Below are 17,253 nucleotides of genomic sequence, written 5' to 3'. Positions count from 1 at the left end.
AATTATTATTAATTATTTTCATTAATTATTATTATCGTCATCATCGCACGTCAACAACGATCGCTACACACACACAGACGTGTGTCAGTGATGACTTTGATCTTCGCGGCAATAGATCGATCAGGGATCGATTAGTCATGTCTGTACTAATGTACTCACTCGGTTCTGTCCATCTTGAGATGTTTCTGCTCGAGCTTCAGCTTCATCTGCTGCTGATGGATTCATGTGGAGGGGCGGAGTTTAACACACACACACACACACACACACACACACATCTACACGCAAATCTATACACACACAACTACACGCAAATCTATACACACAAATCTACACGCAAATCTATACACACACACCTACAAAAACATTGACACACACACACACACATCTACACACATGCATTGACACACACACACATATACACGCAAATCTATACACAAACACTTACATCTACACACACACATCTATACATAAATAACCACACACACATCTGTACATAAACAAACACATCTATACATAAATACACATATGTACATAAATACACACACACACATGTACATAAATACACACACACATGTACATAAATACACACACACATGTACATGAATACACACACACATACACAAACATGTACATAAAAACACACACACCTCTACATAAACACACACACCTCTACATAAATACACACACATGTACATAAACACACACACAGGTCCAAGATTGAAATCACAATAGATTTATTTAAATGAAAATATTCCAGTTACGTCACATGACCAGAAGATTCATTACATCATTCACAGCTGAAGGAATAATGATGACTGAGGACGAGAGGATACAGAAGATTGTTCGTCACATGACCAGAAGATTTATTACATCATTCACAGCTGAAGGAATAATGATGACTGAGGACGAGAGGATACAGAAGATTGTTCGTCACATGACCAGAAGATTTATTACATCATTCACAGCTGAAGGAAGAATGATGACTGAGGACGAGAGGATACAGAAGATTGTTCGTCACATGACCAGAAGATTTATTACATCATCCACAGCTGAAGGAAGAATGATGACTGAGGACGAGAGGATACAGAAGATTGTTCGTCACATGACCAGAAGATTTATTACATCATCCACAGCTGAAGGAATAATGATGACTGAGGACGAGAGGATACAGAAGATTGTTCGTCACATGACCAGAAGATTTATTACATCATTCACAGCTGAAGGAAGAATGATGACTGAGGACGAGAGGATACAGAAGATTGTTCATGCACAACATTAAATAAAGATCAACAACAGCAGGTTCGTCCTGCAGTGGTCAGGGGTCCCCAGGAAGGAGCACGAGATCCCGCCTCACCTGAGGGCACCAGAGGTCAGTGAGCCATGATTGACAGCTGATGATTGACAGCTGATGATTGACAGATGTTCAGAAGAACTCACGTCAGTCACTCGTCCTTCACAAACTTTCCTTTGACGTACGGAACGTAGTCCAGGATCAACCTCCAGTCTGTGAAGTGGACCAGAGCCACGCCCCCCACCGCGCCCCAGGTCACCATGTTGGGGACCCTGAGTGACAGACACACCTGTCAATCAAATGTTGTGATTGATGTCAAAACTTTAAAACGACGTTTAATGTATTTAACAGCAACGTATGGATTTAACTCATAGTTTATACTTCAATCAAATTTATAAACAAGTATATTTACACAGTTTGTTTATTTTCGTGTTCCAATTAAACTTCATTATTTCCTCCACAGCTAAAGGAAGAATGACAACTGAGGACGAGAGGATACAGTGAGTCCAGCAGCTTTTGAAGCTGATGTTTGGACATATTTTGGTTTGAAAACAAATGAAAGTAGTTACGACTTCAAGAGTCATGTGGTCTGTAAATACTACAACACCAGAGTCAAGTACTGGACAATACTACACATATATACTTGTTACTACACAATCACAACACCAGAGTTAAGTACTGGACAATACTACACATATATACTTGTTACTACACTATCACAACACCAGAGTCAAGTACTGGACAATACTACACATATATACTTGTTACTACACTATCACAACACCAGAGTCAAGTACTGGACAATACTACACATATATACTTGTTACTACACTATCACAACACCAGAGTCAAGTACTGGACAATACTACACATATATACTTGTTACTACACTATCACAACACCAGAGTCAAGTACTGGACAATACTACACATATATACTTGTTACTACACTATCACAACACCAGAGTCAAGTACTGGACAATACTACACATATATACTTGTTACTACACTATCACAACACCAGAGTCAAGTACTGGACAATACTACACATATATACTTGTTACTACACTATCACAACACCAGAGTCAAGTACTGGACAATACTACACATATATACTTGTTACTACACTATCACAACACCAGAGCCAAGTACTGGACAATACTACACATATATATACTTGTTACTACACTATCACAACACCAGAGTCAAGTACTGGACAATACTACACATATATACTTATTACTACACTATCACAACACCAGAGTCAAGTACTGGACAATACTACACATATATACTTGTTACTACACTATCACAACACCAGAGTCAAGTACTGGACAATACTACACATATATACTTGTTACTACACTATCACAACACCAGAGTCAAGTACTGGACAATACTACACATATATACTTGTTACTACACTATCACAACACCAGAGTCAAGTACTGGACAATACTACACATATATACTTGTTACTACACTATCATAACACCAGAGTCAAGTACTGGACAATACTACACATATATACTTGTTACTACACTATCACAACACCAGAGTCAAGTACTGGACAATACTACACATATATACTTGTTACTACACTATCACAACACCAGAGTCAAGTACTGGACAATACTACACATATATACTTGTTACTACACTATCACAACACCAGAGTCAAGTACTGGACAATACTACACATATATACTTGTTACTACACTATCACAACACCAGAGTCAAGTACTGGACAATACTACACATATATACTTGTTACTACACTATCATAACACCAGAGTCAAGTACTGGACAATACTACACATATATACTTGTTACTACACTATCACAACACCAGAGTCAAGTACTGGACAATACTACACATATATACTTGTTACTACACTATCACAACACCAGAGTCAAGTACTGGACAATACTACACATATATACTTGTTACTACACTATCACAACACCAGAGTCAATTACTGGACAATACTACACATATATACTTGTTACTACACTATCATAACACCAGAGTCAAGTATGTTGTTTAATAGCCAGTGATTTAAGTTTGTTTTCAAAAACATTTGAAGAAAGATTAATATTTTGAACATAACTTTATCAATCACTGTCAGTTGACAGTTGCTAACTTTAGCTTCGGTCACAACAAAGACACAAACGTTCAAACAATTCAACACAAAATGAGTATAAAGTTGGAACCGGAAGCGACTCACCAGCTCTTCAGCACCGACACATACTTCGCGCCCACGAACTTGTTCAGAATCTTCTGGACCATCTTGACCTTCCGCAGCTCCGCGCGCGCTTCTTCTTCAGCGCGTCAAAACAGCGGCTCACGTGGGGCTCGAGCGGCGAGGAGCGCCCCCTGCGGCGTCAACATAAACTGCAGCCCGGGGTCGCTTCAGTCCACCACACGTCACATCCGGACCTCCTGGTCTTAGAACCTAAAACTACGTTTATTCCTAAAACAGCATTTTCACTTTTAATACTTGGACCATTTGATTTCAATATAATGTTTTGCTTTATTTTCATTTTTAAAGTATACAATATTCAAAAGCCAGACATTGGAAAATGTATAATCTGTTATTAAAATGACATGTATTGCTACATTAATAATATATATACAGGACATTTCATAACTGGGCCAATATATATTTATAAAAAACATAAAAAAGAGGAAGGATGACGGACAGAGCGCCGCCTCTGTTGGAACTTCCTGTGTGTAGTTTGAACACAAATGTAAACAAGTGATGGTGGAGCAGAAATACAAGTTTGATTGACGCACACAACCTGTCGCTTCCCTTTTGAAGGTCAACCACACAACGTCCAGTTCAAGAAACAAAACCTAAGCGAGAGCTAAGTAACATTTATTGAATCGACGAGATACACAAAGAAAATCTCTTTTTACGTCTTAAACTTCTTCCTGAAAATGGAAAAACACAAAAGCGTCCGGAGAAGGAGGGGGAGGGGAATGAACGAGTACCTCTTTAATCTCCATGGTAACAATGAAATGATATGACGGTCGTAAATGAAAATACAAGTTCAGGCACTGATAAGGTCGTCACTCTCCCATCATGACATCTTAAGTGGTGAGAATGAAAGGCCACACTATTTGATCTGTAGGTCTTTCTTTCTTCAGCTCTCGTCAAAATTAAACACACAAAAAACAAAAAGCTCCGCTTGTGATTACATGTTGGTAGAAAAACAACAAAACATTCACAACATGACATGGGAATAAAATAAAACTCACAATAACACTGTTTTTGTTCTCCTACGAGAGCCTCGCGCACAGGCGCGGGTCAAAGGTCGCGGGTCATGGAAGGTGAAATGAAGAGATTCTTATGAAGCTACATTCAAAAACCAGTTGCATAATAGACGAAGATCCGAGACACAACTCTGCCCTCGACCCACAAAACGTCAACACAAACAATTCATCTCGGAACCAAACGTTGGAATAAAAACGTCCGCGAACCCGTCGACGCGTCTCCACCGTTTCCTCCGAAGACGCCGTCGACTTAATACACTTTTTTTTGTCATTTTCAAAATCTGCCGTCAGTCCGTCTACGATAATCTAACTTCAAACTAATATTGCCGTTTATGTAAGAAAATCTACAATGTATAGGCTAACAAAAAATATATATTTCTATATATATTTATCTTGAAAACTGAAGTGGTGACTCGACACGAGGGGCCGGGATGAGCGGGAATGCTTGTCTTAGGAAAAAAAACGTACACAAAGTCCGTAGAACGAGTGGATCCATCGGATCCTCGGAGGGATTTGACGCCAATCGACGAGGACGTCGTCCGCTGGCGTCGAAGGTTCGAACCTTTTTGCACGACAGGTCCGACGGGTCGAGACCTTCTCACGAATGTGCTTTGATTCATCCACGGATTCCTGAACCCGTGACGAGTCGCGCTCGCCACGAAAGTATGTACACGTGTGGAGTGGGAGGTTCAAACCTTGGCCGGGGGGCCGGGGTCAGGGGGGAGGTCGGGGGTCAGGGGTTCGATTCCTGAACCTCAATTCAGACGTGAACGGTCGCTTCGTCTGGTTTTCTCGGACGACACTGGCGAGTGGCGAGGAGGAGGAAGATGAGGAGGATGAGGAGCAGGAAGAGGAAGAGGAATAATAAGAGGACGAGGAGGAGCAGGAAGAGGAGGAGAAAGAGGAGGAAGAAGGAGGAGGAGGAAGAGGAAGAAGGGGAGGAGGAGGAAGAAGAGGAAGAGGAGGAGCAGGAAGAGGAAGAGCAGGAAGAGGAATAAAAAGAGGACGAGGAGGAGCAGGAAGAGGAGGAGAAAGAGGAAGAAGGGGAGGAGGAGGAGGAAGAGGAAGAGGAGGAGCAGGAGGAGGAAGAGGAGGAGGAGGAAGAGGAGGAGGAGGAAGAGGAGGAGCAGGAGGAGGAGGAGGAAGAGGAGGAGGAGGAGGAGGAAGAGGAGGAGCAGGAGGAGGAAGAGGAGGAGCAGGAGGAGGAGGAAGAGGAGGAGCAGGAGGAGGAGGAGGAGCAGGAGGAAGAGGAAGAGGAAGAGGGGGAGAAGGAGGAGGAGGAGCAGGAGGAGCCTCTGAATCCAGATCAACTCTCTACTTCGGGGCGTGTTTACATAACATATGTAAGACTTGTACCATCACATTAAAAAATAACTGCTCACTCGAGCGAATGTTTCTCGACACGTGAAGCAATTTGAACGTCAAATAGAAAAGAAAAGGAGTAACAATCAGGCACCAAATCCATGATTCGACCTCCAGGTCTCGTTTGCACCAGAGCACGTCGGCAGTGAGTCGAGAGCACGAGTCCCGCGGCGTCCGATCGTGTCGTGGGAAAAAAACAACAAAAACACGTATAAAATAAAGCAAAACTTAAAAAAAAAAAAAGTTGTTTCACATTTGAGCTCGTCGTCGTCGTGGAGACGAACGCTCAGTTTTGGCAGTTTGCACGAGAGCGTGCACGAGAGCGTGCACGAGAGTGTCGTGCACGAGAGTGTCGTCCACGACACGATGACGTCGCACACACTCGTAACCACGGTGGAAGAAAGTACTGGTTAAGGCCACAATCCTCTGACGCCACGATGACACCAGAACCTGTGGACAGAAGAACCAGTGAGTCGAGGATCTGAAGGATGAAGGTTTGTTTTTAGAAGTAAGACTGAAAAATATATAGAAAAGGTATCGATGTCGTCACGTTTGATACGCATCGAAAACATGTGATCATTTATCTTTTTTTATTATATATCAATCATTTCTTAAATACACACTTCGACCAATCAGTGTCACAGTCTGTAAAGTGTTGTGTCCGTCTTCACCGTATGCTAACAAGCTAAGTTGTTAGCATCATTTATAAAGTGTTATGTGTGCGTCTTCACCGTATGCTAACGAGCTAAGTTGTTAGCATCATTTATGAAGTGTTATGTGTGCTTCTTCACCGTATGCTAACGAGCTAAGTTGTTAGCATCATTTATAAAGTGTTATGTGTGAGTCTTCACCGTATGCTAACGAGCTAAGTTGTTAGCATCATTTATAAAGTGTTATGTGTGCGTCTTCACCGTATGCTAACGAGCTAAGTTGTTAGCATCATTTATAAAGTGTTATGTATGCGTCTTCACCGTATGCTAACGAGCTAAATTGTTAGCATCATTTATAAAGTGTTATGTGTGTGTCTTCACCGTATGCTAACGAGCTAAGTTGTTAGCATCATTTATAAAGTGTTATGTGTGCGTCTTCATCGTATGCTAACGAGCTAAGTTGTTAGCATCATTTATAAAGTGTTATGTGTGCGTCTTCACCGTATGCTAACGAGCTAAGTTGTTAGCATCATTTATGAAGTGTTATGTGTGCTTCTTCACCGTATGCTAACGAGCTAAGTTGTTAGCATCATTTATAAAGTGTTATGTGTGAGTCTTCACCGTATGCTAACGAGCTAAGTTGTTAGCATCATTTATAAAGTGTTATGTGTGCGTCTTCACCGTATGCTAACGAGCTAAGTTGTTAGCATCATTTATAAAGTGTTATGTATGCGTCTTCACCGTATGCTAACGAGCTAAATTGTTAGCATCATTTATAAAGTGTTATGTGTGTGTCTTCACCGTATGCTAACGAGCTAAGTTGTTAGCATCATTTATAAAGTGTTATGTGTGCGTCTTCATCGTATGCTAACGAGCTAAGTTGTTAGCATCATTTATAAAGTATTATGTGACCGTCTTCACCGTATGCTAACGAGCTAAGTTTTTAGCATCATTTATAAAGTGTTATGTGTCCGTCTTCACCGTATGCTAACGAGCTAAGTTGTTAGCATCCTTTATAAAGTGTTATGTGTGCGTCTTCACCGTATGCTAACGAGCTAAGTTGTTAGCATCATTTATAAAGTGTTATGTGTCCGTCTTCACCGTATGCTACTGAGCTAAGTTGTTAGCATCATTTATAAAGTGTTATGTGTGCGTCTTCACCGTATGCTAACGAGCTAAGTTGTTAGCATCATTTATAAAGTGTTATGTGTGCGTCTTCACCGTATGCTAACGAGCTAAGTTGTTAGCATCATTTATAAAGTGTTATGTGTGCGTCTTCACCGTATGCTAACGAGCTAAGTTGTTAGCATCATTTATAAAGTGTTATGTATGCGTCTTCACCGTATGCTAACGAGCTAAATTGTTAGCATCATTTATAAAGTGTTATGTGTGTGTCTTCACCGTATGCTAACGAGCTAAGTTGTTAGCATCATTTATAAAGTGTTATGTGTGCGTCTTCATCGTATGCTAACGAGCTAAGTTGTTAGCATCATTTATAAAGTATTATGTGACCGTCTTCACCGTATGCTAACGAGCTAAGTTTTTAGCATCATTTATAAAGTGTTATGTGTGCGTCTTCACCGTATGCTAACAAGCTAAGTTGTTAGCATCATTTATAAAGTGTTATGTGTGCGTCTTCATCGTATGCTAACAAGCTAAGTTGTTAGCATCATTTATAATTTTGCTTCTCTCGTCGCTACTGACAAAGTTACTTCGTCTCTGATCGGATGCTTCCATTAGACACCAGTGACTGTTGAATCTGTCGGCGGCCATGATGGCGGCCATGATGGCGCCCATGTTACATGGCCATGATGGCGGCCATGATGGCGGCCATGATGGCGGCCATGATGGCGGCCATGATGGCGGCCATGTTGGCGGCCATGTTGGCGGCCATGTTGGCGGCCATGTTGGCGGCCATGATGGCGGCCATGATGGCGGCCATGATGGCGGCCATGATGGCGCCCATGATGGCGCCCATGATGGCGCCCATGATGGCGCCCATGTTGGCGCCCATGTTGGCGCCCATGTTGGCGTCCATGATGGCGTCCATGATGGCGCCCATGTTGGCGTCCATGATGGCGCCCATGTTGGCGTCCATGATGGCGTCCATGATGGCGTCCATGATGGCGCCCATGATGGCGGCCATGGCGGCGGCCATGGCGGCGGCCATGATGGCGGCCATGATGGCGGCCATGATGGCGTCCATGTTGGCGGCCATGATGGCGGCCATGTTGGCGGCCATGTTGGCGCCCATGATGGCGCCCATGATGGCGTCCATGATGGCGTCCATGATGGCGTCCATGATGGCGGCCATGATGGCGGCCATGATGGCGCCCATGTTGGCGCCCATGTTGGCGTCCATGTTGGCGCCCATGTTGGCGTCCATGATGGCGCCCATGATGGCGCCCATGATGGCGGCCATGATGGCGTCCATGATGGCGTCCATGATGGCGCCCATGATCCGTAGTGTTTCTGGTTGTTTTAGTGAAGTTATTTTCTTACTTGATACGATATATTTGATTGAATTATTGAAAAGGAAATGACAATATTATGGTGAACAATATACATCACTCACATATTTACCTGGACTACGACTGTCGTTGTATGACGTGGTTTTCAACAGAATATATATCTTTAAACCCAATAAAACATCGACTGAAAAGAGGTTCTGGGGTTGCTGCTGGAGTCCTGACTCACCTGGTGTTACATGTGGCCCACGGGGTTGTGACCATCTCCTCCCATACCTGGATGGCCTCCTGAGAGCTGCATGGCAGCTTCACCCACGACCCCCGACACCTTCTCCTCCTCGCGCCTCTTCAGACACGCCGCCTTGGGGTTCAGGTTGCGTTCTGCGGAGGAACAAACGTCAAGCGGCGCCGCGACAAAAACCAGCGCCGAGCTCCGGGTTCTGGACCTGACCTCGGACTTGTTGCTCCAGGTTGAGGATGACGTTGACGGCCTGGTGCAGGATGAGAAGTTTGGTCTGAGGTTTGTCGTGGCTGAGGTGCAGCTGACACATGCGCCCCAGCTCCTTGAAGGCCTCGTTGATGTCTCGCACCCGCAGGCGCTCGCGAGCGTTGTTGGCGACTCGTCGCTCGCGCTCGCGCTCCATCTTCACCTCGGGCGGCAGGTCCTCGTCGTCCTCGTCGTGGTCCTGGCCGGACTCGAACGGAGACGTGGACAGGAAGCTGTGGACGGGCAGAGATGAGGTCGAGGGTCATGGAGGTGGAACTTCTGGACGTCATCGTGACAAACACACGAGGAACGTTGAAGCCCCAGAGATACTTCTGGAGAACCTTCATGTCATACATGTTCAAGTGAGATTGAAGCCCCAGAGATACTTCTGGAGAACCTTCATGTCATACATGTTCAAGTGAGATTGAAGCCTCAGAGATACTTCTGGAGAACCTTCATGTCATACATGTTCAAGTGAGATTGAAGCCCCAGAGATACTTCTGGAGAACCTTCATGTCATACATGTTCAAGTGAGATTGAAGCCCCAGAGATACTTCTGGAGAACCTTCATGTCATACATGTTCAAGTGAGATTGAAGCCCCAGAGATACTTCTGGAGAACCTTCATGTCATACATGTTCAAGTGAGATTGAAGCCCCAGAGATACTTCTGGAGAACCTTCATGTCATACATGTTCAAGTGAGATTGAAGCCCCAGAGATACTTCTGGAGAACCTTCATGTCATACATGTTCAAGTGAGATTGAAGCCCCAGAGATACTTCTGGAGAACCTTCATGTCATACATGTTCAAGTGAGATTGAAGATCCCAGTGACGTCAATGATTAGTTTGGAAAACAGAAGGTCTCGTGATGTTAGATAGTTTTAAATTCCAAAAGAACAAATACATTCTTGGTACGGATACGTTTTCAAGAAAACATGTGTGAACGTCATCGATCACAACTTATTATTATTATTATTATTATTATTATTCCTGATCTCTAGCATCATAAACCTGTCAATCTTTGACGAGTCGCCGCTAAAATATCATGTTTTAATTTGTCAGTTTCTCCAAAATTCTACAAATGTCGTGAAATGTTATCGTTTCAAACCTGAAACCTGCCATTTTTACTTAAAAACAATCAAAAGATGTGGAAAACAATCTAATAAATAATAATAAAGATTTTATAAAAGTGATCGTGATAATGAAACGATGACGAGACGGTTCCTCGATGCTCTTATTTTGAAAGCAGGAAGTTCATTTCCTCCTGCTTCTGGTGGCGTGTTCGGGAATTGACCTTAAAGTTCAGCTGTTTCCGATGAAAGAGAAACAAACGACAGATTGGATGTTAAGTTACGACGTGAGCAGCGACGCTGGAATGAAGGACGACTTATGTCGCTTCTGATTGGTTAACATAGAGCAGAGTCTTCCATGATTGGTTAGATTTAAAAGTAAAAGTAGAATTAGTAGTAAAAGTAGAAGTAGTAGAAAAAAGTAAAAGTAAAAGTAGAATTAGTAGTAAAAGTAGAAGTAGTAGAAAAAAGTAAAAGTAAAAGTAGTAGAAAAAAGTAAAAGTAAAAGTAGAATTAGTAGTAAAAGTAGAAGTAGTAGAAAAAAGTAAAAGTAAAATTAGAAGTAAAAGTAGAAGTAGTAGAAAAAAGTAAAAGTAAAAGTAGAATTAGTAGTAAAAGTAGAAGTAGTGGAAAAAAGTAAAAGTAAAAGTAGTAGAAAAAAGTAAAAGTAAAAGTAGAATTAGTAGTAAAAGTAGAAGTAGTAGAAAAAAGTAAAAGTAAAAGTAGAATTAGAAGTAAAAGTAGAAGTAGTAGAAAAAAGTAAAAGTAAAAGTAGAATTAGTAGTAAAAGTAGAAGTAGTAGAAAAAAGTAAAAGTAAAAGTAGAATTAGAAGTAAAAGTAGAAGTAGTAGAAAAAAGTAAAAAGTAAAAGCAGAAGTAGTAGAAAAAGTAAAAAGTAGTAGGTCAAAGTGGAAAGAGTTGAAGATTTTCCCCATTAAAATGAATGAGGGAAAAAAAGGGTAGAAAAGGAGGAATAAAAGAAAGAGTTGAAGAGATAAAAGAAAGATAGCTAAATTGATAAAAGTTTGAACGGTTCAAAATAATATTTGTGGGAGTAGAAGCAGAACAAAGTTTAGGTCAGAAGAGCAACAGGATCTCAATACAGTGAATACTTCCCAGCATTCACACAATAATACAGTATGTTGATTAAAAATCTCATTTATGACTTAAATGTAATTTTGTTCTATTTAACAATATTAAGCCGCTTCGAAGAGAAGATCTTGTTGGTATTTTGATCGATACGACAAACGAGCGACTGGATCGACAGCAGATTGATTGACAGCAGATCGACAGCAGATTGATTGACAGCAGATTGATTGACAGCAGATCGACAGCAGATTGATTGACAGCTGTGAACAGAGTCGACGCCCACTGAGCACAAGAATCATCAGCACTGGTCAGACTTACTCATCTTTGGGGTCAGACAGACTAGAGAGCATCTGGAGGGTCAGCGCCTCCTTTCTGCTCAGACTCCTCACTGCTTTCCCTTCTTTCTTCTCCTCCTCAGACTTGTCTGCGACGGACGAGTTCTCTTCGTCCTCCTTGTCTTCTCTCTTGATGTCGGAGCTGCTGGACGAGTGAGTGGATCGAGCTCCGGGGAGACCTGGAGTCATGAACCAGTCATTAACGGGGAGACCTGGAGTCATGAACCAGTCATTAACGGGGAGACCTGGAGTCATGAACCAGTCATTAACGGGGAGACCTGGAGTCATGAACCAGTCATTAACGGGGAGACCTGGAGTCATGAACCAGTCATGAACTCGAGTCGCATCACGTCACACACCGGTCGACTCACTCGTGAAGCCTTCGGGGGGTCCAGCCGACGGAGCCGGTCCAGAGGCGTGGTGAGCGTGCAGGAGGGTGCTGCTGGGAGGAAGACCTGTGGGGGGGTCTTCGTGCTTCCCTCCCTGCTGGAGGACCAGGACCAGAGTTACACAAACTTAGAGAAGTACGACAACAAGCTCTGTATCCATTTATAAATAAACTCCCGGCAGCTACACGGCAGTGATGACTGAGGACGAGAGGATACAGTGATGACTGAGGACGAGAGGATACAGTGATGACTGAGGACGAGAGGATACAGTGATGACTGAGGACGAGAGGATACAGTGATGACTGAGGACGAGAGGATACAGTGATGACTGAGGACGAGAGGATACAGTGATGACTGAGGACGAGAGGATACAGTGTTGACGGAGGACGAGAGGATACAGTGTTGACTGAGGACGAGAGGATACAGTGATGACTGAGGACGTGAGAATACAGTGATGACTGAGGACGAGAGGATACAGTGATGACGTGAGGATACAGTGATGACTGAGGACGAGAGGATACAGTGATGACTGAGGACAAGAGGATACAGTGATGACTGAGGACGAGAGGATACAGTGATGACGTGAGGATACAGTGATGACTGAGGATGAGAGGATACAGTGATGACTGAGGACGAGAGGATACAGTGATGACTGAGGACGTGAGAATACAGTGATGACTGAGGACGAGAGGATACAGTGATGACGTGAGGATACAGTGATGACTGAGGATGAGAGGATACAGTGATGACTGAGGACGAGAGGATACAGTGATGACTGAGGACAAGAGGATACAGTGATGACTGAGGACGAGAGGATACAGTGATGACTGAGGACGAGAGGATACAGTGATGACTGAGGACGAGAGGATACAGTGTTGACGGAGGACGAGAGGATACAGTGTTGACTGAGGACGAGAGGATACAGTGATGACTGAGGACGTGAGAATACAGTGATGACTGAGGACGAGAGGATACAGTGATGACGTGAGGATACAGTGATGACTGAGGATGAGAGGATACAGTGTTGACGGAGGACGAGAGGATACAGTGTTGACTGAGGACGAGAGGATACAGTGATGACTGAGGACGTGAGAATACAGTGATGACTGAGGACGAGAGGATACAGTGATGACGTGAGGATACAGTGATGACTGAGGACGAGAGGATACAGTGATGACTGAGGACGAGAGGATACAGTGATGACTGAGGACAAGAGGATACAGTGATGACTGAGGACGAGAGGATACAGTGATGACGTGAGGATACAGTGATGACTGAGGATGAGAGGATACAGTGATGACTGAGGACGAGAGGATACAGTGATGACTGAGGACAAGAGGATACAGTGATGACTGAGGACGAGAGGATACAGTGATGACGTGAGGATACAGTGATGACTGAGGATGAGAGGATACAGTGATGACTGAGGACGAGAGGATACAGTGATGACTGAGGACAAGAGGATACAGTGATGACTGAGGACGAGAGGATACAGTGATGACTGAGGACGAGAGGATACAGTGATGACTGAGGAAGAGAGGATACAGTGATGACTGAGGACGAGAGGATACAGTGATGACGTGAGGATACAGTGATGACTGAGGACGAGAGGATACAGTGATGACGTGAGGATACAGTGATGACTGAGGACGAGAGGATACAGTGATGACATGAGGACGAGAGGATACAGTGATGACGTGAGGATACAGTGATGACTGGGGACGAGAGGATACAGTGATGACTGAGGAAGAGAGGATACAGTAATGACTGAGGACGAGAGGATACAGTGATGACGTGAGGATACAGTGATGACTGAGGACGAGAGGATACAGTGATGACTGAGGACGAGAGGATACAGTGATGACTGAGGACGAGAGGATACAGTGATGACTGAGGACGAGAGGATACAGTGATGACTGAGGACGAGAGGATACAGTGATGACTGAGGACGAGAGGATACAGTGATGACTGAGGACGAGAGGATACAGTGAGTCCAGCAGCTTCTAAAGTAAGTAAGTAATTTTTATTTATATAGCGCTTTTCTAGACCAGGGGCACAAAGCGCTTAAACAATCAAAACGATATTCAATAAAGTATATACTTTAAAGGTCAAGATACAACTGAGAACACCACTGATGTTTTGACATATTTTGGTTTGAAAACAAATGAAAGAAGTTACGACTGAGGATGAGAGGATACAGTGAGTCCAGTGGCTTCTAAAGCTGATATTTGGACAGATTATGGTTTGAAACACTTCTATCAAAGGTTAAAACAAATCACTTTCAAAAAGCTCTACTAACTAAAACTTTTTTTTTTTGGAATGAGTATGAAATATTTGTATTTTCTTTTGTAAAAAGTTCATTCATTTTTATTTTGAAGGTTATTTTCTCAAATCATTTTGGAAACTTCAGCTTTTCATGGTTTCAAATCGAGTCTGGAGTAAAAACGAGACAATCATCATATCTGGTTAAGAGTTCAGTACTACGTTCCACCAGCAGGGGGCAGAAGTGGCGCACAAGTAAGACGTTTTTATTTGTTCAGGCTTTTCCTTGATTTTCTGGAACTCCTGTTGTGTTATCAGTTTTATCTTGATCTTTAAAGTATATACTTTATTGAATATTGTTTTGATTGTTTAAGCGCTTTGTGACCCTGGTCTGGAAAAGCACTTTATAAATACTTACTTACGATCGGATTGAAGGTTTGATCACAAACAAACAGTTGCTTCACGAGGAAAACTTCAAAATCAAAAACTAAATCTAACGAGAACCAAACAATCTCTCAAAGCCACGAGTCTTCGACCTCAAGTCCTCTTTTCAAAGACCCTTCCAGAGACCATCAGAGACTAAGACTAGACCCAGACTCACCATCGCAGGGTGTCTGTTGCTCAGGGCGAGGCTGGCGTTGGGGAACGCCGGGGAGAGACCCCCGAGACCCCCGTTGTGTACCGAGGCCAGCAGGCTGTGCATGTCGGGGTGAGGCCCGTCCAGCCCCGGCGCCTGACCCACGGCGTGACTGCGCAGGACGTGGATGGCCTCCTCCAGACGGTCCTCCAGCTTGTTCTGCTGCGAGACCATGGTTAGAACAGTGAAGAGCAGAAGATGGACGGGTGGACGTACCAGCGCGTGAGGTGGTCCTTCATAGCTGGGCGTGGTGGGTCGCTGCCATTGAGACGGACCCCCTGCTGAGAGACACCAGAGGCCGTGAGACGCTTCAGGATAGACTTTGGTTAATTTTAACTAAAGTAATTATTGTGTAAATGATTACGTTTTTCAATGTTTCATGGATTCATTTTTGTGGTTTCAATGATCGTTTACGTCTAATTTTATAAAACTGTTCCATCTTAACTATTTAACCAAAGCTTTATAAATGATGAGGTTTAATGTAACAATCGTTACTTTTTAACCGTCTGACAAAAACTGTTTTTGAAAAAAAAGGAGAGGCTGAACGATACACAGTACATCGTGATATTTTCACGTACGATATGCATCGAAAACATGTGATTATTTATAGTTTTTTTATTCTATAAATCAATCATTTCTTAAATACACACTTCCATCAATCAGTGTCACGTTCAGTAAAGTTGTTAGTTTGTACTTCTATGTCTCGTTGTTGTTTACGTCTCCGTCCGTCTGTGAACTGAGACTTTAAATAATATCAAAGGAAGTCATATTTGTACTAGACCAGGGTCACAAAGTGCTTAAACAATACCCGTTACAGGTGGTAAGAAACATCGGGAAAACTCCCAATGATTTGACCCAGAGGAATCAAGTACAAACAAGAAAGGACCCAGAACAGAGCCTGGAGGGACTCCACACCAGTCAGAAGTCACAAGAGTCATTCAGTTGTTCGGCTCATGACTTTTACAAAAGATCTTTGTGTGATGAAGCTCAACAAACCCTGGTTTAGATGTTGGTTTAAACTATAAAACACACGTCCAGTGTCGTTGTGTTGATGGAGCAGGTGAACATTTACCTGCGACGGTCTGAGGAGAACCTGGAGTAGATGGAGCTGATGAGAAGTTGTTACTGTTGTGGTCCGACGGATAGATCTGAAGATAAATGTGTTAAAACCACATTATTTAAGATTTTTAAGATGTCACTCACACAAATGAACACAAATGGACATTTTTGGAGAAAAGAGAATTTTCTAAATATTCAGCCAAGCATCGGAAAGGAAGGACTCACTGAAGCGAGCGCTTTCCCGATCTCGTCTCCTGAGCTGCCAGCTGTGGTGCCGCGGTTGGCTGCAGAGAAAACAATCCTTTACTTTCAGATGACCTGCATCTTCAGTCGCGCCTTTTACGCAAGCAGGCGCTTCTTTACCCATGATGCTCTCGCCGTTGATGGCGGGCGCGTGATTGTAGGTGGAGGCGGACGAGTGGAAGCCGTTGACGTCGCTGCCGTGCAGAGGGTAGTTCTGAGGAGACAGAGGCAGAGGGTGAAGCTTCTGGACGAGGAACCAGCATCAGGAGGACCAGAGACTCGACGCACCATCCTGTCCTGGGGGTTGATGGCGGAGAAGGAGCCCGGCTGACCGATGTGAGGAGCGCTGCTGAGCATGGCGGAGTACCCGGAGGACGACCAGGGATCTTCTGAGGAGGAGCGACGTAAAGATCAGGACAAATAACATTTCAAGACACGTAAAGTAACAACTTCCTGCTTCCTCGATAAGAAGCTTTCATCTGCGTCTTTAACTCCACGACTTTCAATCATTTACTAACGTTAGTTTCAGATCCTCTGATGAACCTTTTATTTATATATAATAATGTTCTTTTAATTAGTATTAGATTGTTTTTTACAAATATTGATCGTTTATCCCCGTTTGGGTTCTTTTCATT

General features: G+C 43.2%; 2 protein-coding genes across 10 annotated transcripts in view; both read right to left on the bottom strand.

Annotated features, from left to right (window-relative positions):
* Positions 1 to 717: 717 nt before the first annotated feature.
* Positions 718 to 3,641, bottom strand: LOC148085042 (cytochrome b-c1 complex subunit 10-like). Its single transcript, XM_087783227.1, has 3 exons — positions 3,519 to 3,641; positions 1,438 to 1,563; positions 718 to 1,354 (listed from the first exon to the last, which is right to left on the bottom strand). The coding sequence occupies exons 1-2, from the start codon at positions 3,578 to 3,580 to the stop codon at positions 1,443 to 1,445; spliced, it is 183 nt and encodes a 60-aa protein (XP_087639353.1). The 5' UTR covers positions 3,581 to 3,641; the 3' UTR covers positions 718 to 1,354; positions 1,438 to 1,442.
* Positions 3,642 to 4,152: 511 nt separating this feature from the next.
* The window catches only part of tcf3b (transcription factor 3b), a 45,538-nt gene continuing 32,437 nt past the window's right edge, over positions 4,153 to 17,253 (bottom strand). For 3 of the 9 annotated variants that reach the window (XM_087783214.1, XM_087783220.1, XM_087783223.1), the window contains 11 exons: positions 16,907 to 17,007; positions 16,739 to 16,832; positions 16,601 to 16,659; positions 16,389 to 16,464; positions 15,533 to 15,597; positions 15,281 to 15,478; positions 12,400 to 12,514; positions 12,012 to 12,207; positions 9,499 to 9,767; positions 9,277 to 9,428; positions 4,153 to 6,379 (listed from right to left, as the gene is read on the bottom strand). In XM_087783214.1, the coding sequence (XP_087639340.1) occupies positions 9,283 to 9,428; positions 9,499 to 9,767; positions 12,012 to 12,207; positions 12,400 to 12,514; positions 15,281 to 15,478; positions 15,533 to 15,597; positions 16,389 to 16,464; positions 16,601 to 16,659; positions 16,739 to 16,832; positions 16,907 to 17,007 (1,319 nt within the window). In that variant the 3' untranslated portion in view covers positions 4,153 to 6,379; positions 9,277 to 9,282. The remainder of the gene's footprint in view (positions 6,380 to 9,276; positions 9,429 to 9,498; positions 9,768 to 12,011; positions 12,208 to 12,399; positions 12,515 to 15,280; positions 15,479 to 15,532; positions 15,598 to 16,388; positions 16,465 to 16,600; positions 16,660 to 16,738; positions 16,833 to 16,906; positions 17,008 to 17,253) is intronic. The other 6 variants (XM_087783218.1, XM_087783215.1, XM_087783219.1 and 3 more) reach the window with 6 other exon arrangements.

The sequence above is a fragment of the Callionymus lyra genome, chromosome 2 (assembly GCF_982586985.1).
Source record: "Callionymus lyra chromosome 2, fCalLyr1.hap1.1, whole genome shotgun sequence".
Lineage (NCBI taxonomy): Eukaryota > Metazoa > Chordata > Actinopteri > Syngnathiformes > Callionymidae > Callionymus > Callionymus lyra.
This window is presented reverse-complemented; position numbering and strand designations above follow the sequence as displayed.

Bases quoted from the DNA above. Each gene is read 5' to 3' on its own strand.
- LOC148085042 (XM_087783227.1), bottom strand. From the start codon at position 3,580: ATGGTCCAGAAGATTCTGAACAAGTTCGTGGGCGCGAAGTATGTGTCG. The intron at 1,564-3,518 runs GTGAGTCGCTTC...TCTGTCACTCAG, and splicing joins GTGTCGGTGCTGAAGAGCTG to GGTCCCCAACATGGTGACCT.